At 44.6% G+C, this 24887-nt stretch overlaps 1 protein-coding gene across 8 annotated transcripts in view; it reads right to left on the bottom strand.

Moving 5' to 3' along the window:
- LOC118377445 (netrin-G1-like) overlaps positions 1–24259 on the bottom strand; it is a 241735-nt gene extending 217476 nt beyond the window's left edge. For 7 of the 8 annotated variants that reach the window (XM_052483372.1, XM_052483367.1, XM_052483369.1 and 4 more), the window contains exons 1-2: positions 21363–22329; positions 1651–2460 (exon numbers count right to left, since the gene is read on the bottom strand). In XM_052483372.1, coding sequence (XP_052339332.1) covers positions 1651–1893 — 243 coding nt within the window. In that variant the 5' untranslated portion in view covers positions 1894–2460; positions 21363–22329. Of the gene's footprint in view, positions 1–1650; positions 2461–21362; positions 22330–24112 lie in introns of those variants that run through there. The other variant, XM_052483368.1, reaches the window with a different exon arrangement.
- Positions 24260–24887: the final 628 nt, after the last annotated feature.

Here is a 24887-nt window from a genome sequence, read left to right as displayed (position 1 = left end):
TAACTGTCTATTTTTATTCCTCACATTACTACTATCTTGGAACCTCACGCTATTTATCTAAAGAGCACTTGAAAACTTGAAAAGTGCTATTTGTTCTGATAAACTCTTCAATGTGTTAGTACACACACACACACACAAACACCAAACACACACAATAAAACCCAACATTTATTCATCTTTTAACGCCTGTGTGTTGGTAAATTAAGACCGCCAGCTGTGATTTTCAAATTCAAAGATCCCAAATGAAGAGGAGGCCCTTTTTTAAATGAAATACCTATACACCCCTTTACAAAAGACGCAAACTGCGCTATAGTCCTCAAAGCAACGAGTTAACTTTCAAGTGGTTATCTCTTGCGTGCTGCTAATTCCACAATGCTAATAACACTACGTTTTAGTCCACCAAGACTCTCTGTGTCTTTGTGAATGACTGACTACCTGCAGAAGAGAATGAGTGCATACGGAAAACGATAGCGTAAGCACCCAACACCAAGATGACATTTTCAACAGTGAAATCCATTTAGAAAATTGACATTGACGTACTTTCATTTCGAGTGTATCTCACACACACCAGGACGTCATTGCCATGCCAGTGTGTACTTACGGTAAGCGGTAAGAGACTGCAGTGATTATAAATACACTGTGGTCCATGAGAGAATGACATGAAAGATAACTTTCTCCTCTCTTGAGGGGAGAATAAATGGAAATCCATCACATATGTTCCCGTTACTGAGAGTGTGTGAGACCTGCAGAATATATATGGGATTCTGAATTTATTGCGCCTGTTGTGGGAATAATATATATATTTATTTATCTATATATATATTTATATACATGTAACTGCCAAAATAAAGGAAACACTTGAGTAAATGAGGATTACAAAGTATATTGAATGGAGGTGCTTCCACACATGTGTGGTTCCTGAGTTAATTAAGCAATTAACATCCCATCATGCTTAGGGTTATGTATAAAAATGCTGGGCATGCCATTCATTTGGCCATTATTTTTGGCTACCATGGCTATGCCCCCATACGATAACAATGTCCCCATCCACAGGGAACGAGGGGTCACTGAATGGTTTGACAAACATAAAAACGATGTAAGCCATATGCCATGGCCATCTCAGACACCAGATCTCAACCCGAATGACACTTCTGGGAAATTCTGGAGATGCGCCTAAGATAACCACCATCAACAAAACACCAAATGATGGAGTTTATTGTGGAAGAATGGTGTTGCATCCCTCCAATAGAGTTCCAGACATTTGTAGAATCTATGCCACGGTGCATTGAAGCTGTTCTGGCTCGTGGCGGCACAACAACCTATTTAGACACTTTATGTTGGTGTTTTCTTTATTTTAGCAGTTACCTGTATGTGTGTGTGTGTGTGTGTGTGTGTGTGTGTGTGTGTGTGTGTGTGTGTGTGTGTGTGTGTGTGTGTGTGTGTGTGTGTGTGTGTGTGTGTGTGTGTGTGTGTGTGTGTGTGTGTGTGTGTGTGTGAGTGCAATATTAGAAAAGTTGACCAGCAATTCTAACTTTGGTCGATTCATATCTCCCTTACTTCGTTTATAATGCATCCACTTGTAGAACTACGGAGGGCTGTCTATTGGAGAGAAGGGTACAAGTCATATTTTAGACAGAGAACAGGACTTACCAGGGCGCAGTATGTCTCAGGTGGGTCTCCACAGGTGATGTTGGGAGGGTCCACCGTAACCTTCAGGTACTTGGTCATGTCCATGGCCTCAGGTTGGCAGGCCATGTAATCCCAGGTGAGGCCCTCGTCCGTGTACACCTGAGACTTACACACGTCGTAGTGTCCCCAGGCTGGGTAGTGCTGCATGGTCTGGCACACACTGGCCCACAGTGCCTGCAGTGTCAACACCAGAGGGAAACGCATCGCCGCTTCCTCTCAGACACTCTGGCTCTCCTCTAGAAAAGGGCTATTGTTTTCTCAATGGGGAATCCCTCTTCTTCTCTCCCGAAACAGAGAGACAGCGAAACCGAGGGAAAGGCCTGGGCCTTTGAGTTTATGAAATAATCCAAGCTTTACGGAGAGAGGAGCTAAGGAACTGTGGCAGCATGCCAGCCTCCTGTTAACAGCTTGGTGGAGGGGGCGAGGGGTGTGAGATGGAGGGGCGAGGGGGGACACCACTTGTTTTGGTCTGGAGTCCTCTCTGTACTCCGTTTCAGGTCTCTCCGACAGTTCTCTCTCCGGGAGGGCGGGAACGGAGGGGTCACGACACGCCGAAGTTAGGGGGTGACTGGCACGTCAAGGAGATAAAAAGAGAAGGAGTGGATGGAGGGAGGAGGAGTCGGTGTGAAGGAGGAGAGAGGCGAGAGCTAGAGCGAGAGCCCTGGAGGAGGCAGCCTTTTTGACACGCTGATGGAGAGATGAGTGACAGGACGATCAGCTTTGTTTGCTGTCAATCATGTCTCTCTTCCGCCCGGCAACGGCACCCACGGTCTGTAGGGAACAAGGAGTGGAGAGAAGAGAAGAGGGTGAATGCCTGGTGGGGGGATAGTTTGACAGAGAGAGAGTGTGTGTGTGTGTGTGTGTGTGTGTGTGTGTGTGTGTGTGTGTGTGTGTGTGTGTGTGTGTGTGTGTGTGTGTGTGTGTGTGTGTGTGTGTGTGTGTGTGTGTGTGTGTGTGTGTGTGTGTGTGTGTGTAAGTATAGAGTTTAACATCAGCAGACGGATGGCAGTGTAACCGGGGAGAGATCCTTGATGTGGGGGTGTCAGGATGGGCATAGTGAGTGTGTACATCCCAGAGGGGGATTTTATAACCAAAGCCATCAAGGTGCATTATATCCTGATGCTTTTCACACTAAGTCCACACCTCACCTTGGTTTTCACTTATCATGAGTTTGTTTTCTACACCCCTTCCCAGGAGAACTAGAAACACCAGCAGCTAAATCTTCAATCTACCGTACCCTTAAAATGCAAGTTTGTAATATCATTAGCATTATATAACATGTGGAGGATTATAGAGTGTAGTTGTTGGATTGTGGCAGTTACAACACCATTGAAACATACTGTATGTATCAGATCAATGTTAGTCGTTCCAAAGCACAGGTACATTCTAGAAACAGGTGAGATGGTGGTATGCATGATAAATGATCAGTCAGGTCTAAACAAAGCCCTACATACATACCATTTCACAATATGCATTGACAAAAGACTGCTGCACTGATATCAACAACAGTTGCTATGGTAATATGAATTGCCTGAGTATAAACCAAACATTTAGTGTTGTTGTGATCTCAAAACTGAAAACATCTCATCTTTATTCACTATTCATACACAGATACAAATGAATGTTTTCTTGTTGAAAGACCTGGAATGAATCATGAGAGGGACCATCTTATCCTCGGCTGTTTCATTTGCCTCATGATCACACGAGGCCTTTCAGGTTGAATACAGCAACCTCAGAAAGAGAGTTCAACTCACGAAGCTGCATGTGACGAGCGCTGGGAGAAAACTGTCTACTGTCCATGCATTTTGGACTTTTCAAATCCTCTACTAATCAACAAGGACGTTAGCTGTCTGTACCCGACACCTCGTCTTAAGTATGGTTCTGTACTGAACATTCCAGCCGACTGACCAAAAAACGAAAGACAGGCAATTCAAAGTCCTCAGCATTAAAAGAATGCACTGCATAACACAAAGGTCACGTGTAAAGCCACATAGACATAGTCTGTGTCAGTTTGATATAGGTTCTTGTATTCCTTATGTTTGTTTTGTGGATGATGTGATTCCTGGATGAGGCAACATCCCAGACTTGGGGAATTCCGATCATTGACAAGGTCTATTATTTGGACATGTATTTTTCTGGAACAGAAAGAAAAATTTTAAAAAGAAAAAGTTCAATTTCAATATCAAAGCGTACTCAACTCAGTTGACCTGCACTATGCAATTATCTCTTTCAACATCCTGGTCCTGAATCAGAGAGAGAACGACAGGCATCCATTTCCACCTGGCACTAGCTGACCGGAATTAGTTTGAATAAGAACGGGCGACATTTGAAATGGACAGGACTGCTTCAAATAACATCTCTGGACATACTGCACATACAGTACAGTAGACAGCTAAAGAACTGTGAAAAAGCAATCTGGTGTATAGATTTATACATCACAATCAAATAGAACATCCCCAAGTAATCTCACTCCTAACGATCTATATTCCTCAGTTAGCTTTGTCCCCACATTTTAAACAACCAATACTCTAAATGCAGATTACAGTATGTATCTCTCCATATCTCTACACACACACACACACACACACACACACACACACACACACACACACACACACACACACACACACACACACACACACACACACACACACACACACACACACACACACACACACACACACACGCACGCACGCACAACATACACACACACACATCTTTGTTTTACTATCCTTGTGGGGACCAAACAATTGATTCCCATTCAAAATATATTTTCCTTAACCCCTCACCCTAAACCTTAACCTTAATCCTGAACCTCTAACTCTAACCCTAAATCTAACCGTAACTCCTAATCCTACACCTAACCCGAATTATAACCCTAACCCTAATTATAACCCTAACCCTAAACCTAACCCCAAAGCCTAAAATAGTATTTTTCCTTGTGACTCCTGGTCCCCACAAGGATAGCAAAACCAAACACAAACACTCACTAAAACAAGGCTGCAACTTAGCTGAGCTAGCGCTAGCCACTAAAGAGAGATACATTTCACAGGCAGGTAGCCTTTTTCTCCAGCCAGCCCAATAGTGACTTGGCTTGCAGGCAGCGGCAGGTAATTGATGATGAAGTTAGCCAGAAGCAGTGTGAGGGATGGATCAGTGGACGTTTTAGCGCTGGTTAATCAGTCAGCCCAGACAATGGACCCGCTGACCCAACACACCTAGTCCTGAGTGATCAATTAGCCTGCTATACGCCTACAGCCTGAATGTACAGGCCTCACTGCCCAGCCTGTGTATAGGTCTCTCTTTCTACCCTTGAGGCTGAACGCTATAACTTCTGCTTGTTTATTCTCTATTTTGCCATGAGATAGAAAATGCCATCAGCTATACTTTAAGTTACAATTTTCAGGACTGTTTTTCATTTTTAGTTAGCTCATAGCTTATTGCAAGGAATACAGTATTATCTTATACCTACAGTAAAAGTACAATATCTGGTCATATTTTATTTTGATAAACAATTACATTCTCCAACCAATTGGGTCAGATGGCAGTACTGACCCAAATGTCTAACCTATGGAGCACTTCTACCCATATAGTCAGCATTGAATTGGGTCTATTTTCATGAATCTAAAAGAATAATTCTGTTCTATTAAAATCGATCACATCAATCATGATGACCATTATCCACAGCTATGGATGGAGACCTTGATTAGATCCACCACTCTGAATGAGAGAAGAGAGAGAGAGAGAGAGATAGAGAGAGAGAGGTGGAGAGGGGAGACAGAGAGAGTGAGAGAGAGAGAGAGAGAGAGAGAGAGAGAGAGAGAGAGAGAGAGAGAGAGAGAGAGAGAGAGAGAGAGAGAGAGAGACAGAGAGAGAGGGGAAGAAAAAAGAGACAGCACAAGGCCAAAGTGGAAGAGGGAGCGAGAGAGTTATACCCAAGCTAGATAAGGGGAGTGGAGAAAGAGATACCCAGGTTAGATAAGGGGAGTGGGGACAGTTATACCAAAGTTAGATAAGAGGAGTGGAGACCGAGATACCCAGGCTAGAGAAGAGGAGTGGGGACAGTTATACCCAGGCTAGATAAGGAGAGTGGAGAAAGAGATACCCAGGTTAGATAAGGGGAGTGGGGACAGTTATACCCAGGTTAGATAAGGGGAGTGGGGACAGTTATACCCAGGTTAGATAAGGGGAGTGGAGACAGAGATACCCAGGCTAGATAAGAGGAGTGGAGACAGAGATACCCAGGCTAGAGAAGGGGAGTGGGGACAGAGATACCCAGGTTAGATAAGGGGAGTGGAGACAGAGATACCCAGGTTAGATAAGGGGAGTGGAGACAGAGATACCCAGGTTAGATAAGGGGAGTGGGGACAGAGATACCCAGGTTAGATAAGGGGAGTGGAGACAGAGATATGAGGAGTGGAGACAGAGATACCCAGGATAGATAAGGGGAGTGGAGACAGAGATACCCAGGTTAGATAAGAGGAGTGGGGACAGAGATACCCAGGTTAGATAAGAGGAGTGGAGACAGAGATATGAGGAGTGGAGACAGAGATACCCAGGCTAGATAAGAGGAGTGGAGACAGAGATACCCAGGTTAGATAAGGGGAGTGGGGACAGTTATACCCAGGTTAGATAAGAGGAGTGGAGACAGAGATATGAGGAGTGGAGACAGAGATACCCAGGATAGATAAGAGGAGTGGAGACAGAGATATGAGGAGTGGGGACAGAGAAACCCAGGATAGATAAGGGGAGTTGAGACAGAGATACCCAGGTTAGATAAGAGGAGTGGGGACAGAGATACCCAGGATAGATAAGAGGAGTGGGGACGGTTATACCCAGGTTAGATAAGAGGAGTGGGGACGGTTATACCCAGGTTAGATAAGGGGAGTGGATACAGAGATACCCAGGTTAGATAAGGGGAGTGGGGACAGAGATACCCAGGTTAGATAAGAGGAGTGGGGACAGTTATACCCAGGTTAGATAAGAGGAGTGGAGACAGAGATACCCAGGTTAGATGTGAGGAGTGGAGACAGAGATACTCAGGCTATATAAGAGGAGTGGAGACAGAGATACCCAGGTTAGATATGAGGAGTGGAGACAGAGATATGAGGAGTGGGGACAGAGATACCCAGGTTAGATAAGAGGAGTGGGGACAGAGATACCCAGGTTAGATAAGAGGAGTGGAGACAGAGATATGAGGAGTGGGGACAGAGATACCCAGGTTAGATAAGAGGAGTGGAGACAGAGATACCCAGGTTAGATAAGAGGAGTGGAGACAGAGATATGAGGAGTGGGGACAGAGATACCCAGGTTAGATAAGAGGAGTGGAGACAGAGATACCCAGGTTAGATATGAGGAGTGGAGACAGAGATACCCAGGCTATATAAGAGGAGTGGAGACAGAGATACCCAGGTTAGATAAGAGGAGTGGAGACAGAGATACCCAGGTTAGATAAGAGGAGTGGAGACAGAGATATGAGGAGTGGAGACAGAGATACCCAGGATAGATAAGAGGAGTGGAGACAGAGATATGAGGAGTGGGGACAGAGAAACCCAGGTTAGATAAGAGGAGTGGAGACAGAGATATGAGGAGTGGAGACAGAGATATGAGGAGTGGAGACAGAGATACCCAGGTTAGATAAGAGGAGTGGAGACAGAGATATGAGGAGTGGAGACAGAGATACCCAGGATAGATAAGGGGAGTGGAGACAGAGATACCCAGGTTAGAAAGAGGAGTGGGGACAGAGATACCCAGGATAGATAAGAGGAGTGGGGACGGTTATACCCAGGTTAGATAAGGGGAGTGGAGACAGAGATACCCAGGTTAGATAAGGGGAGTGGGGACAGAGATACCCAGGTTAGATAAGAGGAGTGGGGACAGTTATACCCAGGTTAGATAAGAGGAGTGGAGACAGTTATACCCAGGTTAGATAAGGGGAGTGGGGACAGAGATACCCAGGTTAGATAAGAGGAGTGGGGACAGTTATACCCAGGTTAGATAAGAGGAGTGGGGACAGTTATACCCAGGTTAGATAAGGGGAGTGGGGACAGAGATACCCAGGTTAGATAAGAGGAGTGGGGACAGTTATACCCAGGTTAGATAAGGGGAGTGGAGACAGTTATACCCTGGTTAGATCAGAGGAGTGGGGACAGTTATACCCAGGATAGAAAAGGGGAGTGGAGACAGAGATACCCAGGTTAGATAAGAGGAGTGGGGACAGTTATACCCAGGTTAGATAAGAGGAGTGGAGACAGAGATACCCAGGTTAGATAAGGGGAGTGGAGACAGAGATACCCAGGTTAGATAAGGGGAGTGGGGACAGAGATACCCAGGTTAGATAAGAGGAGTGGGGACAGTTATACCCAGGTTAGATAAGGAGAGTGGAGACAGAGATACCCAGGTTAGATAAGGGGAGTGGAGACAGAGATACCCAGGCTAGATAAGGGAGTGGAGACAGATACCCAGAGATATGAGGAGTGGAGACAGGAGATAAGAGGAGTGGGGACAGAGATACCCAGGTTAGATAAGAGGAGTGGGGACAGAGATACCCAGGTTAGATAAGGGAGTGGAGACAGAGATATGAGGAGTGGGGACAGTTATACCCAGGTTAGATAAGAGGAGTGGAGACAGAGATACCCAGGTTAGATAGGAGTGGATACAGAGGGAGGAGTGGGGACAGAGATACCCAGGTTAGATAAGAGGAGTGGAGACAGAGATACCCAGGTTAGATATGAGGAGTGGAGACAGAGATACCCAGGCTATATAAGAGGAGTGGAGACAGAGATACCCAGGTTAGATAAGAGGAGTGGAGACAGAGATACCCAGGTTAGATAAGAGGAGTGGAGACAGTTATGGAGACAGATACCCAGGTTAGATAAGAGGAGTGGAGACAGAGATATGAGGAGTGGAGACAGAGATACCCAGGTAGATAGAGTGGAGACAAGATACCCAGGAGCGGAGTGGGGACAGAGATACCCAGGATAGATAAGAGGAGTGGGGACGGTTATACCCAGGTTAGATAAGGGGAGTGGAGACAGAGATACCCAGGTTAGATAAGGGGAGTGGGGACAGAGATACCCAGGTTAGATAAGAGGAGTGGGGACAGTTATACCCAGGTTAGATAAGAGGAGTGGGGACAGTTATACCCAGGTTAGATAAGAGGAGTGGAGACAGAGATACCCAGGTTAGATAAGGGGAGTGGGGACAGAGATACCCAGGTTAGATAAGAGGAGTGGGGACAGTTATACCCAGGTTAGATAAGGGGAGTGGGGACAGAGATACCCAGGTTAGATAAGAGGAGTGGGGACAGTTATACCCAGGTTAGATAAGGGGAGTGGAGACAGTTATACCCTGGTTAGATCAGAGGAGTGGGGACAGTTATACCCAGGATAGAAAAGGGGAGTGGAGACAGAGATACCCAGGTTAGATAAGAGGAGTGGGGACAGTTATACCCAGGTTAGATAAGAGGAGTGGAGACAGAGATACCCAGGTTAGATAAGAGGAGTGGAGACAGAGAGGTTAGATAAGAGGAGTGGGGACAGACAGGTTAGAGGGGAGTGGAGACAGTTATACCCAGGCTAGATAAGAGGAGTGGGGACAGTTATACCCAGGTTAGATAAGAGGAGTGGGGACAAGATACCCAGGTTAGATAAGAGGAGTGGAGACAGAGATACCCAGGTTAGATAAGAGGAGTGGAGACAGAGATACCCAGGTTAGATAAGAGGAGTGGAGACAGAGATACCCAGGTTAGATAAGAGGAGTGGGGACAGAGAAACCCAGGTTAGATAAGAGGAGTGGAGACAGAGATATGAGGAGTGGAGACAGAGATACCCAGTTAGATAGATGGAGACAGAGATATGAGGAGTGGAGACAGAGATACCCAGGTTAGATAAGAGGAGTGGAGACAGAGATACCCAGGTTAGAAAAGAGGAGTGGGGACAGAGATACCCAGGATAGATAAGAGGAGTGGGGACAGAGTTATACCCAGGTTAGATAAGAGGAGTGGAGACAGAGATACCCAGGTTAGATAAGGGGAGTGGGGACAGAGATACCCAGGTTAGATAAGAGGAGTGGGGACAGTTATACCCAGGTTAGATAAGGGGAGTGGAGACAGTTATACCCTGGTTAGATAAGAGGAGTGGACAGACCCAGGTTAGATAAGAGGAGTGGACACAGAGATACCCAGGTTAGATAAGGGGAGTGGGGACAGAGATACCCAGGTTAGATAAGAGGAGTGGGGACAGTTATACCCAGGTTAGATAAGGGGAGTGGAGACAGTTATACCCTGGTTAGATAAGAGGAGTGGGGACAGTTATACCCAGGTTAGATAAGGGGAGTGGGGACAATTATACCCAGGTTAGATAAGGGGAGTGGAGACAGAGATACCCAGGTTAGATAAGGGGAGTGGGGACAGAGATACCCAGGTTAGATAAGAGGAGTGGGGACAGTTATACCCAGGTTAGATAAGAGGAGTGGAGACAGAGATACCCAGGTTAGATAAGGGGAGTGGGGACAGAGATACCCAGGTTAGATAAGAGGAGTGGGGACAGTTATACCCAGGTTAGGTAAGAGGAGTGGAGACAGAGATACCCAGGTTAGATAAGGGGAGTGGGGACAGAGATACCCAGGTTAGATAAGAGGAGTGGGGACAGTTATACCCAGGTTAGATAAGGGGAGTGGAGACAGTTATACCCTGGTTAGATCAGAGGAGTGGGGACAGTTATACCCAGGATAGAAAAGGGGAGTGGAGACAGAGATACCCAGGTTAGATAAGAGGAGTGGGGACAGTTATACCCAGGTTAGATAAGAGGAGTGGAGACAGAGATACCCAGGTTAGATAAGGGGAGTGGGGACAGAGATACCCAGGTTAGATAAGAGGAGTGGGGACAGTTATACCCAGGTTAGATAAGGGGAGTGGAGACAGTTATACCCTGGTTAGATAAGAGGAGTGGGGACAGTTATACCCAGGTTAGATAAGGGGAGTGGGGACAATTATACCCAGGTTAGATAAGGAGAGTGGAGACAGAGATACCCAGGTTAGATAAGGGGAGTGGAGACAGAGATACCCAGGTTAGATAAGGGGAGTGGAGACAGAGATGCCCAGGTTAGATAAGAGGAGTGGGGACAGAGAAACCCAGGTTAGATAAGAGGAGTGGAGACAGAGATATGAGGAGTGGAGACAGAGATACCCAGGTTAGATAAGAGGAGTGGAGACAGAGATATGAGGAGTGGAGACAGAGATACCCAGGTTAGATAAGGGGAGTGGAGACAGAGATACCCAGGTTAGAAAAGAGGAGTGGGGACAGAGATACCCAGGATAGATAAGAGGAGTGGGGACGGTTATACCCAGGTTAGATAAGAGGAGTGGAGACAGTGATACCCAGGTTAGATAAGGGGAGTGGGGACAGAGATACCCAGGTTAGATAAGAGGAGTGGGGACAGTTATACCCAGGTTAGATAAGAGGAGTGGAGACAGAGATACCCAGGTTAGATAAGGGGAGTGGGGACAGAGATACCCAGGTTAGATAAGAGGAGTGGGGACAGTTATACCCAGGTTAGATAAGGGGAGTGGAGACAGTTATACCCTGGTTAGATAAGAGGAGTGGGGACAGTTATACCCAGGTTAGATAAGGGGAGTGGGGACAGAGATACCCAGGTTAGATAAGGAGAGTGGAGACAGAGATACCCAGGTTAGATAAGGGGAGTGGAGACAGAGATGCCCAGGTTAGATAAGAGGAGTGGGGACAGAGAAACCCAGGTTAGATAAGATTAGTGGGGACAGTTATACCCAGGTTAAATAAGGAGAGTGGAGACAGAGATACCCAGGTTAGATAAGGGGAGTGGAGACAGAGATACCCAGGTTAGATAAGGGGAGTGGAGACAGAGATACCCAGGTTAGATAAGGGGAGTGGAGACAGAGATACCCAGGTTAGATAAGAGGAGTGGGGACAGAGATACCCAGGTTAGATAAGTGGAGACAGAGATATGAGGAGTGGAGACAGAGAAACCCAGGTTAGATAAGAGGAGTGGGGACAGTTATACCCAGGTTAGATAAGAGGAGGGACAAGTGGAGTGGGGACAGAGATACCCAGGTTAGATAAGAGGAGTGGAGACAGAGTTATACCCAGGTTAGATAAGAGGAGTGGAGACAGAGATACCCAGGTTAGATATGAGGAGTGGAGAAAGAGATACCCAGGTTAGATAAGAGGAGTGGAGACAGTTATACCCAGGTTAGATAAGAGGAGTGGAGACAGAGATACCCAGGTTAGATAAGGGAGTGGAGACAGAGATATGAGGAGTGGAGACAGAGATACCCAGGATAGATAAGAGGAGTGGAGACAGAGATGACACCCAGGTTAGATAAGAGGAGTGGAGACAGTTATGACCCAGGTTAGATAAGGGGAGTGGAGAAAGAGATACCCAGGTTAGATAAGAGGAGTGGGGACAGAGTTATACCCAGGTTAGATAAGAGGAGTGGAGACAGAGTGGAGACAGAGATACCCAGGTTAGATAAGGGGAGTGGAGACAGAGATACCCAGGTTAGATAAGAGGAGTGGGGACAGTTATACCCAGGTTAGATAAGGGGAGTGGAGACAGAGATACCCAGGTTAGATAAGGGGAGTGGAGACAGAGATACCCAGGTTAGATAAGGGGAGTGGAGACAGAGATGCCCAGGTTAGATAAGAGGAGTGGGGACAGTTATACCCAGGTTAGATAAGGGGAGTGGAGACAGAGATACCCAGGTTAGATAAGAGGAGTGGGGACAGTTATACCCAGGTTAGATAAGGGAGTGGAGACAGAGATACCCAGGTTAGATAAGGGAGTGGAGACAGAGATACCCAGGTTAGATGGAGACAGAGATATGAGGAGTGGAGACAGAGATACCCAGGTTAGATAAGAGGAGTGGAGACAGAGATAAGAGGAGTGGAGACAGAGATACCCAGGTTAGATAAGAGGAGTGGGGACAGAGATACCCAGGTTAGATAAGAGGAGTGGAGACAGAGATACCCAGGTTAGATAAGAGGAGTGGGGACAGAGATACCCAGGTTAGATAAGAGGAGTGGAGACAGAGATATGAGGAGTGGAGACAGAGATACCCAGGCTAGATAAGAGGAGTGGAGACAGAGATACCCAGGTTAGATAAGAGGAGTGGAGACAGATACCCAGGCTAGATAAGAGGAGTGGAGACAGAGATACCCAGGTTAGATAAGAGGAGTGGAGACAGAGATACCCAGGTTAGATAAGAGGAGTGGGGACAGAGATACCCAGGTTAGATAAGAGGAGTGGAGACAGAGATTATGGAGACAGAGATACCCAGGTTAGATAAGAGGAGTGGGGACAGAGATACCCAGGTTAGATAAGGGGAGTGGAGACAGAGATACCCAGGTTAGATAAGGGGAGTGGAGACAGAGATACCCAGGTTAGATAAGGGGAGTGGAGACAGAGATACCCAGGTTAGATAAGAGGAGTGGGGACAGTTATACCCAGGTTAGATAAGGGGAGTGGAGACAGAGATACCCAGGTTAGATAAGAGGAGTGGAGACAGAGATACCCAGGTTAGATAAGAGGAGTGGAGACAGAGATATGAGGAGTGGAGACAGAGATACCCAGGCTAGATAAGAGGAGTGGAGACAGAGATACCCAGGCTAGATAAGAGGAGTGGAGACAGAGATACCCAGGTTAGATAAGAGGAGTGGAGACAGAGATACCCAGGTTAGATAAGAGGAGTGGAGACAGAGATACCCAGGATAGAGAAGAGGAGTGGGGACAGTTATACCCAGGTTAGATAAGGGGAGTGGAGACAGAGATACCCAGGTTAGATAAGGGGAGTGGAGACAGAGATACCCAGGTTAGATAAGGGGAGTGGAGACAGAGATACCCAGGTTAGATAAGGGGAGTGGAGACAGAGATATGAGGAGTGGAGACAGAGATACCCAGGTTAGATAAGGGGAGTGGGGACAGTTATACCCAGGTTAGATAAGAGGAGTGGAGACAGAGATATGAGGAGTGGAGACAGAGATACCCAGGTTAGAAAAGAGGAGTGGGGACAGAGATACCCAGGTTAGATATGAGGAGTGGAGACAGAGATACCCAGGTTAGATAAGGGGAGTGGGGACGGTTACACCCAGGTTAGATAAGAGGAGTGGGGACAGTTATACCCAGGTTAGATAAGGGGAGTGGAGACAGTTATACCCAGGTTAGATAAGAGGAGTGGGGACAGTTATACCCAGGTTAGATAAGGGGAGTGGAGACAGAGATACCCAGGTTAGATAAGGGGAGTGGAGACAGAGATACCCAGGTTAGATAAGGGGAGTGGGGACAGATTATACCCAGGTTAGATAAGGAGAGTGCAGACAGAGATACCCAGGTTAGATAAGGGGAGTGGAGACAGAGATACCCAGGTTAGATAAGGGGAGTGGAGACAGAGATACCCAGGTTAGATAAGGGGAGTGGAGACAGAGATGCCCAGGTTAGATAAGAGGAGTGGGGACAGAGAAACCCAGGTTAGATAAGAGGAGTGGAGACAGAGATATGAGGAGTGGAGACAGAGATACCCAGGTTAGATAGATGGAGACAGAGATATGAGGGAGTGGGGACAGAGACACCCAGGTTAGATAAGAGGAGTGGAGACAGAGGACAGAAAAAGATACCCAGGTTAGATAAGAGGATTGGAGACAGAGATATGAGGATGGAGACAGGATACCCAGGTTAGATAAGAGGAGTGGAGACAGAGATATGAGGAGTGGAGACAGAGATACCCAGAATAGATAAGAGGAGTGGAGACAGAGATACCCAGGTTAGATAAGAGTGGGGACAGAGATACCCAGGATAGACAGAGTTATACCCAGGCTAGATAAGAGGAGTGGAGACAGAGATACCCAGGTTAGATAAGGGGAGTGGGGACAGAGATACCCAGGTTAGATAAGAGGAGTGGGGACAGTTATACCCAGGTTAGATAAGAGGAGTGTAGACAGAGATTCCCAGGTTAGATAAGGGGAGTGGGGACAGAGATACCCAGGTTAGATAAGAGGAGTGGAGACAGAGATACCCAGGTTAGATAAGGGGAGTGGGGACAGAGATACCCAGGTTAGATAAGAGGAGTGGGGACAGTTATACCCAGGTTAGATAAGAGGAGTGTAGACAGAGATTCCCAGGTTAGATAAGGGAAGTGGGGACAGAGATACACAGGTTAGATAAGAGGAGTGGGGACAGTTATACCCAGGTTAGATAAGGGGAGTGGAGACAAAGATACCCAGGTTAGATGGGGACAGAGATACCCAGGTTAGATAAGAGGAGTGGAGACAGAGATGAGTAGTATACCCAGGATAGATAAGAGGAGTGGAGACAGAGATACCCAGGTTAGATAAGAGGAGTGGAGACAGAGATACCCAGGCTAGATAAGAGGAGTGGAGACAGAGATACCCCGGTCAGATAAGAGGAGAGACAAAGATACCCAGGTTAGATAAGAGGAGTGGAGACAGAGATACCCAGGTTAGATAAGAGGAGTGGAGACAGAGATATGAGGAGTGGAGACAGAGATACCCAGGTTAGATAAGAGGAGTGGGGACAGAGATACCCAGGTTAGATATGAGACAGAGATATGAGGAGTGGGGACAGAGATACCCAGGTTAGATAAGAGGAGTGGAGACAGAGATACCCAGGTTAGATAAGAGGAGTGGGGACAGAGATACCCAGGTTATATAAGAGGAGTGGAGAGATACCCAGTTAGATAAGAGGAGTGGAGACAGAGAAACCCAGGTTAGATAAGAGGAGTGGGGACAGAGATACCCAGGTTAGATAAGAGGGAGACAGGAGACAGACAGATACCCAGGCTAGATAAGAGGAGTGGAGACAGAGATATGAGTGGGGACAGAGATACCCAGGTTAGATAAGAGGAGTGGAGACAGAGATACCCAGGTTAGATAAGAGGAGTGGAGACAGAGATACCCAGGTTAGAGAAGAGGAGTGGAGACAGAGATACCCAGGTTAGATAAGAGGAGTGGAGACAGAGATACCCAGGTTAGATAAGAGGAGTGGAGACAGAGATACCCAGGTTAGATAAGAGGAGTGGAGACAGAGATACCCAGGATAGAGAAGAGGAGTGGGGACGGTTATACCCAGGTTAGATAAGGGGAGTGGAGACAGAGATACCCAGGTTTGATAAGAGATAAGGGAGCAGGGACAGAGATACCCAGGCTAGATAATAGATAAGGGAGCAGGGACAGGGATACCCAGGCTAGATAATAGATAAGGGAGCAGGGACTGAGTTACCCAGGCTATATAATAGATAAGGGAGCAGGGACAGAGATACCCAGGCTAGATAATACATAAGGGAGCAGGGACTGAGTTACCCAGGCTATATAATAGATAAGGGAGCAGGGACAGAGATACCCAGGCTAGATAATACATAAGGGAGCAGGGACAGAGATACCCAGACTAGATAATAGATAAGGGAGTGGAGACAGAGATACCCAGGTTAGATAAGAGATAAGGGAGCAGGGACAGATATACCCAGGATAGATAATAGATAAGGGGAGCACATAAAAGATCACAACAGCCAGGTCATTATCACCCTCTACAATTCAGACACTGGTCCTTCCTCTCATTATTACCCACTTTGAATCCAGTGTCACTGGCAGAGGAGAGCAGAGCAGGGAAGAGGGGTGTGCTATGCATTTTAAGTGAGACCTGGGCTATTTGGGGCAGGTCGCCTGCTTCCTCCCCCCATCCATCAAGAATAAGGTGGGACACTGCAGAAATAAAGGCGTTTTAGAGGATGTGAGAGATTAAGTTTAATATATGTTGCTAAATAATACTATGTTGATAAAGGCTTTCAAAGAGTGAACATGTTGTCAATTAGAGGTCGACCGATTATTATTTTTCAACGCCGATACCGATACCGATTATTGGAGGACCAAAAAAAACAGATACCGATTAGTCGGTCGATTATTTATGTATATATATATATATATATATATATATATATATATATATATATATATATGTAATAATGACAATTACATCAATACTGAATGAACAATGAACACATATTTTAACTTAATATAATATATAAATCAAATCTATTTAGTCTCAAATAAATAATGAAACATGGTTTCATTTGGTTTAAATAATGCAAAAACACAGTGTTGGAGAATAAAGTAAAAGTGCAATATGTGCCATGTAAAAAAGCTAACGTTTAAGTTCCTTGCTCAGAACATATAAAAGCTGGTGGTTCAATATTCCCAGTTCTTCAATATTCCCAGTTAAGAAGTTTTAGGTTGTAGATATTATAGGAATTATGACACGTCAACTATTTCTCTCTATACCATTTGTATTTCATATACCTTTGACTATTGGATGTTCTTATAGGCACTTTAGTATTGCCAGCCTAATCTCAGGAGTTGATGGGCTTGAAGTCATAAACAGCGCTGTGAATCAAGCTTTGCTAAGAGCTGCTGGCAAATGCAGTAAAGTTTGAATGAATGCTTATGAGCCTGCTGCTGCCTACCACCGCTCAGTCAGACTGCTCTATCAAATATCAAATCATAGACTTAATTGTAAAATAATAATCAAAAAAATACGAGCCTTTGGTCATTAATATGGTCAAATCCGGAAACTAGAATTTCAAAGACAAAACGTTTATTCTTTCAGAGAAATATGGAACCGTTCCGTATTTTATCTAACGGATGGCAACCCTAAGTCTAAATAATAATATAATATAATATATTGCTGTTACATTGCACAACCTTCAATGTTATGTCATAATTATGTACAATTCTGTCAAATTAGTTCGCAACGAGCCAGGCGGCCCAAACTGTTGCATATACCCTGACTCTGCATGCAATGAACGCAAGATAAGTGACACAATTTCCCAAGTTAATATTGCCTGCAAACATGAATTTCTTTTAACTAAATATGCAGGGTTAAAAATATATACTTCTATTGATTTTAAGAAAGGCATTGATGTTCATGGTTAGGTACATTCATGCAACGATAGTGCTTTTTTCGCGAATGCGCTTTTGTTAAATCATCCCCCGTTTGGCGAAGTAGGCTGTGATTCGATGATAAATCAACAGGCACCGGATTGATTATATGCAACGCAGGACAAGCCAGTTAACCTAGTAATATCATCAACTATGTGTAGTTAACTAGTGATTATGTGAAGATTGATTGTTTTTTATAAGATAAGTTTAATGCTAGCTAGCAACTTACCTTGGCTCCTTGCTACATTCGCGCAACAGATGGTCAGCCTACCATGCAGTTTCCTCGTGGAATGCAATGTAATCGGCCATAATCGGCGTCCAACAATTCCGATTACCGATTGTTATGAAAACTTGAATCGGTTAATTGAAAATGTATTAAAAATGAAGCTATATACACAAACAAAAGTGTAAAATAAATTGGTTACTATCTGACATGGAATGGAGTCCTATGAAGGCTATTCTGCGGTTCAGTAAGTGAGTATTTTCAGTCTTTCCTGTTCTAAGGCATCCTTGGTGTACAGTACACTGGGCTCCCGGCTCACTGGCTCATAAGGCATACATAGAACGGAGTGTATTTTTGGGGCATAGGATCCTACCAATGAGGCAATGCTGAGGTTGATTTTATATTTAAACCCATAAATGTTTTACAGGATCCATATGACCTCGCGGAGAGCTCTCTCGCCAACTCTTTCCCTTCTCTCTTTTTCTCTCTCTGAAGCTGTGAACCCCCCTCCCTCCCTTATGTCCGCTTCCATTTCGTCCCTGGGGCCACTCAAGCATGGCTGAGTGTTTAAAAGTCGGTGGGGAAATACATGCATGCTTGGCCTGGCAGTGGTTACAACTACTGGAGTAGCTTCTAACTGACTCATGTGTATGAATACCCAACCTCTTCAGCTCCCTCCTACCTCACTGCCTCCCAACAATCCTGCTCTTCTTCTTTTCATCTGGTCTCTTTATACCTGTTCCCTGTGCCCTCTCATATTTTCCACGTCTCTCTGTCTCCATCTCTTGCTAAACAAAGCCAGTGATGTGCCTAGCTTGTGTAGGATAGACAGGAGAGAAAAAGACAGATGGAGACATAGAGAGAGAGAAAGAGAGAGAGAGAGAGAGAGAGAGAGAGAGAGAGAGAGAGAGAGAGAGAGAGAGAGAGAGAGAGAGAGAGAGAGAGAGAGAGAGAGAGAGAGAGAGCTGGGCCAGCATCACATGGAGACTTGTGCCATGCATGGAGGGCTCTTCACTCTCCTCAGATTCCTGGGCCTGCCTTCCTTTCCCAGAATCCCTAATCTTCCTCGTTAACAACCTGCCAATATGACAGTCCTCATAAATAAACATGTGGCAGACAACCGGAGCATGCCCCTACCAACATGACAACCAAGCGTTCAATGTTCCAGAATGTTTGATGAGCCCAACACACATCTCTGTGGCATACCATCACCACAGCACCAGCCGATCCCCACAATGGCCTCCCCTCTCCTCTGTCTTCAACGTGTCACTGGCTAAAATTTGCATACAGGTCTTTGATCTTTTTTCAATCATGGTGTGGTGTATCCTAGCTAATGAATGAAGCTATAACAACTGTTTCGGTGAAACAGCATGGCTTTCTTTCTGTTGGGGAGGGGAGCATCGAGAAATCAAAGCGAAGGTTTTGAGCAGAACAGCAGTGGAACATGGCAGCCCTCCCTTCCCCCTCTAATACAATCTGATTGTTGGAGCCAGACAGGTCCCGGGCCTCTGAAGGCAAGAAACTCCCTCAGCGCTGCTGCCAAGACGTGCTTGACTTGCCCCCACAGCTGCATCTCACATGGTCTCTCTCTCCTTTTCTCTTACCCCCACGCTCTTACGCTCTCTTACTCTCACCGCTTTCACACTCTCCTTCCTCTCTCACTCTTACTCCCTGCCACATGCATCTTGTGTGTGAGAGAGGGGCACTTTTGACAGGGTGACTCTTACGATGCTGTCTGCATGGAGTCGAGTGTGTGGAGCTCGGGGCATCTGTTACTCCTGTGCCACATACAGAAGTGTACTGTAGCAAACTAGACAGCAGGGAGAAAGTATACGCCAGCCACCACCACTACCACTCCTCCACCCTCTCTCTCCCTGTCTCTCGCCCTCTCACAATCTCCTATGCCTCCCTTCGCCACCAAGCACACACTTCATTGCGACATAGGAACACCTAATGCATTATTAAAAACACTTTTCCTAAAAGGCTGCTACCATATTATTCAGCTTTCACAGTGGCATGCCTGCATGGCTACTCTACATGTCCACCTCTAGCCCTTAGAATAAGCCCAGCAAGGTAACCCACTGGAAATAGAGAACATGTGCATTAATAGTAATGAACATGTATAGCAGCTGATACTGTTACATTGAGCTTTATCAAAATCTAAGCTCCTTTGAAGGCAATGTATAAAATAAAGTAGTCATGTCTAAATTATAAGGTAAATATCGTAGCAAGTGCAAGTTTTACTATTGGCAACATGTCAACATGGATGGACTGGAAATCATTATAATGACTATTACTCTTCTTTCCAAATTTGATCAACATCAGAATTTATGGGAACAGAATATCATTTAGTATCATATCTAATATTAACCCTTACAGGTCCATGTGCGGACATTACCGCACTTGTTTTTAAAAATTCTGTGAAATTAAATTGGCAAACATGAATGGTTTGACAATAATATTATTATTATTACAAACAAACTCAAATGTAAAAAATAAGTTAGTAGGCCCTGTATTAGAAATATAAATACTGTATAGCACCATAATGTATTTCAATAGTATGCCATAATATATACGATATGTGATAATGTTAACCAAACCCAACTGTATAAAATACATTATACTGGCTCTCAGTCTGCAGCTTCTTACTGATCATTATTATTTACCAAATCTAATCAAAGTCAAGTAATATGCAGAGGATAAGCCTGTATTCGAAATGCACGGGTGATGCACGGACAGAAAGCTGCTCTGAATAAAACAACTACTCAAACATATCGTTAGGCTTATCAATAGACTACCCTGAATATAAGAAACTACCAAGCCTTTCAAAAGGATGCAGGATAGATTGTCGTGTATAAAAAAAAACACTTCTATTTTGGTACCCTCACATTCTTTAGCCTACTAAAAAACTTGGGGCTTCAGCAGGTGTATTGATAGGACAGGGCTGAACAGGGCATAACTTGAAGTATATTTCCTTTAAAACAACCCCTCAAAAAATACAGAATAGACCGTATCTTTTTAGTGGCATTTCATAATATTGACTGGTAATACTAATACGGAATTGATAAATTCCACAAGGGGGCGCTTACACAAATCACAAGAAGGCTTAGCTTTGCCAAAAGGGCACCGGAGTCAAGTCATTCATGTTTTCATTACATTATTTTAGGTATTAAATGAGTAATGAGCATGGACGCGTTCAACTTCATTCAGACTGCATTATGGCAAATTAAACCAAATATTCAAAGATATGACATAATTAACACTTCGATAAGAGCCTACTATAGGTGGGTTTCCAACTAAAGTTAGGCTACAATTCAGGAAGTATTGAAAGATGAGTCAGCTATTAAGACTACCTTCATACAGCATACAATGTTTTAACGAAGGTGGCCACAATTAAACGAGTTACTTTAATTGTACAACATGCCTACAAAATAGACTTAGTTCAATAATAGCCTATGCGTACTTACATTTGTAGGTTTGCCTCAATTCACCGTGCACAGTCCAGCGTTCAACAAGTTCAGCACTGACCACAGGAACCCCTTTAAGATGCGCGTGTAAATCTTAATGTGATGAGTCCGGTAGAAACGGGATGCTAAAAGTTGATGACCCAGGAGTTAAAACAAGCTGAGTCTGGAGTGGAGGCAGCGATTGAATGGTCCCCCCGCGCGCACGTCAATCTTTCTGGAATCGCTGTGCAAGTGCAACATCTCTTTAGTGAAGAGACGGGATCAGAGGAGATTTTCTCCCACTTTAAAACAAATGACTGATCACTGTCTGGAGCTCTTAGAGCAGCACAATAACACAAATAGGTGAGTATTTTGACAGCAGCCTATGTCCCGCGCGCCGCTGGTCATCATTCTGCCACGTGCAATTCCATTATTGCATTGTTGGAAGCAATGGAACAGTTTCCGCATCAGACAAATAAAAATAACACTATGAAAAAACTTTGAAACGCAAAGGCTCCTTTGTCTTTTGTAAAATGTCCGTTTAATCTGTATCATTTCTTAGATCCACAGCCAAGACATTTGACTCCTGTGAGCGGATATACATTTATCTCTCTCTCTCTTAATCTCTCGCTATAGCCTACTCGTTACAGGCACTCAAAGGGAACATGAATCACAGCAATTAGCAGCGCTGCCGAGAATATCCTCCACTGTTCCGGCGTCACGCATCCCTCGCGCATTCCCCTACACTGCACTGCTAGGCAGGAAACTGCTCAGTGGAGATGGCGGGTAAGAGATAGCGCACTTAGAGAGTCCGTTAGATTAAACCGCTCACTCAGCCACAATATTTCCCCCCCAGCGCAGTCCTCTTTCAGGACCAGTCTGAGACTCAATGGGGCGGATGTATCTAAACTTAGAGGACAAATGACAGATCACTGAGAACAGTGGTTTCCCACTCTAACGGACGGAGCAGAGAGAGAGATATGAGAGATAAGCAATCTCTTCCAAATGCGAGCTAAAGTAGTGATTGCATCCCGTACCTCTACCAATATGCCTACATGTGTTCCGCAGGGTCCTAAAGGTAGCAAATAATTTTAATAACCCCAGTCATTAAACTATTTTAAATGTAGTTGTTTTGGTGGTTTAGTTCAATGATATAGACTAACTGTTTCAATGCTATGTAAACATAGGCTAGAGTTTTGTCAGATTGCGCACAGAATATGCGCACTGGACGAAACGTAGTAATGGTGTTGGTAATTGACTTGGAGAGGCACACATATGGAAATGAAAATCAAACATTTAGGCTTTCCATGCCTAAGTATGGGGCTCCTGAGTCCCCAAATCTGTCCCGGGTTAAATTAATGAGCGGTTTGAAAATATGAGTATAGAGGTCTGTCAAATATAGGCATGGGATGATGCGCAAAGCATGCACTCCACCCCATACATGACGTGCTCAAATTACAGCACACACATACCACGGCCACCCACCAAAAACCTTGATGAGTCAGTGTGAGTTGCTGGAAGTTTAGCAACGTCATTACACCTTGTGTAAGACTCCATCTGTTAGCTGCATTTTCACTGCAATTTACCGGACACTGGCAAGAGTCGAAACAAGTGATTTCTACAGGGGATTGAGTCCGCAGCAATCTCTCACACCGTCAGGATATTAGCCTTGGGGAGGGCCCATATTATATTAAAATTCGATCCATTCTGACAGTAAATCCTCCAGCGGTGGCGATGATCCGGAGGACAGAAAGAAACAATCAAGACCAGAGATGGAGAGAGAAAGAGAAAGCACTGAAATTATATCAATGACCCTGCTACTCCTGTTTTGACGTCTAGGACCGGTTTGGAATACAAATCTATTTCAATTCTTCTCCATTGAGTAGCAAAGGAGACCAGTCCCTATGGTTGAGGTATCATGTAGGAGTACAAATAGTCTGTTAGGCCTGTATGATTCACAAGTTTGAAAAAACATCCTTGGGGGACAGATGCTGACCTGTGGCCTGTGACTTGAGATTTCTGTAGAATGTCAATAGGCCTAGTTTTGCAATTATTGTGCTGGACAATAAACTCCCTTATTTACTCAAATATTTATATTGAAAATGTCAAACTTTGCAATTAAAATCGGTGCTGAAAGTTGAAAAGAAGTAGCACGGGGCCAGATCTTAATAACCTAATGCTTTTGTTATGATTTAAAATTGAAAATTAGAATTAAAAGTAATTTTTCCCTTACAGTGTCTCGCTGCACCCCTGTTGGTGTCGATATGTTGAAATGAATCAGTAGCTTTATTATCAGCATTGTACAATTTATGAGGTGATGGAATAATCCTATATGTCGAAATCAGCTCCCCACACACAGCTCGCTCTATGAGCAGTGCAATACGTACACCTATCAAACCTCTGTTAGATAGTGAGCCCTATAGTGAGGCATATGGCCTCAATTATCACACAGATATTCCCGAACAGCAAGTCTGCCACAACACCTTGGCAAGCTTTACACCACGCAGCAAACGCACAAATAAATCAAAGGTCTAGGACAACAATTAAGAAGATTACAAATGCATACAACTATACCGACTGTACTTAGATATTTATTTTAAAGCATTATTTAATGAATCGACTGTGCTCTATTTTCATCATAGTTATACACTTTTCCTGTCAGCTGTCAGAAACCACTCTATCAAATCATAAGGCGTCTCATATAGCCGCGACCATCAACAAGTTTGTGCCCATCCCTCCAACATGCAGAAACCCAAACAAGTAGACCTTACCTTTTCTCTCAAAGGCTCATTTCGTATCCTTGCGAAGAATAGCGAAGATCATGTAACACTGCGATATATTTCTTTTTTTAAACCTGGTCATCGTCGTTCACGCGGAGAGCAGAGACTTGCTGTGAAACGACTAGTTCTCTCCGTGGCTTCACCGGAATGGGGTGAGCAGAGGCACGGATGTCACTTCAGTGACAATGGCACTTCAGTTAGTGGAACAACAAGGCAAACACATGCAACGTCACACAGGGGTCAAGGGAAATAGTACTTTAAATTCTACTTGATCCTTGTCTGAAAAGTTGTTGATGACAAAAATACAGTGGCTATGACTATTGAGCGCGTCTTTCATTAGACTTGTAGAATGAGCGGTTATAATACCGACATTCACGAGTAGTGCTGCAGCATACTGACATGTAGTAAATGATCTTGTCTACCGAGACACACGCATTCCAAACATCTTTCAGTAGTGGAAACATCGTGTTTAATTGATATAAAATCATTTGTTATTGGTATATTTTAGTTTGCCTTTAATAGTCATATAATAAGTCATGCAATGTCACAACTAAGTTTAGTAAATCATTTCAAGTGAAAAGATAAGGCTACAGAAAACAGATTGATAGTAGAAAATGTCTAACACGTGACAATCACATGACGTTGTGGAAAGTATAACAACATTGCATCTGAGGGTCTGTCCTTTTTAGCAAACAAAGATGGAAGCCAGCCAATCACATGGGCTATTTTTGCTTTGACATAACATAAAATGTATTTAAATTAAGCA

This window comes from Oncorhynchus keta, chromosome 28, assembly GCF_023373465.1.
Source record: "Oncorhynchus keta strain PuntledgeMale-10-30-2019 chromosome 28, Oket_V2, whole genome shotgun sequence".
Lineage (NCBI taxonomy): Eukaryota > Metazoa > Chordata > Actinopteri > Salmoniformes > Salmonidae > Oncorhynchus > Oncorhynchus keta.
The sequence above is the reverse complement of the archived record's forward strand: the minus strand, read 5'-3'. Positions and strand labels throughout refer to the sequence as shown.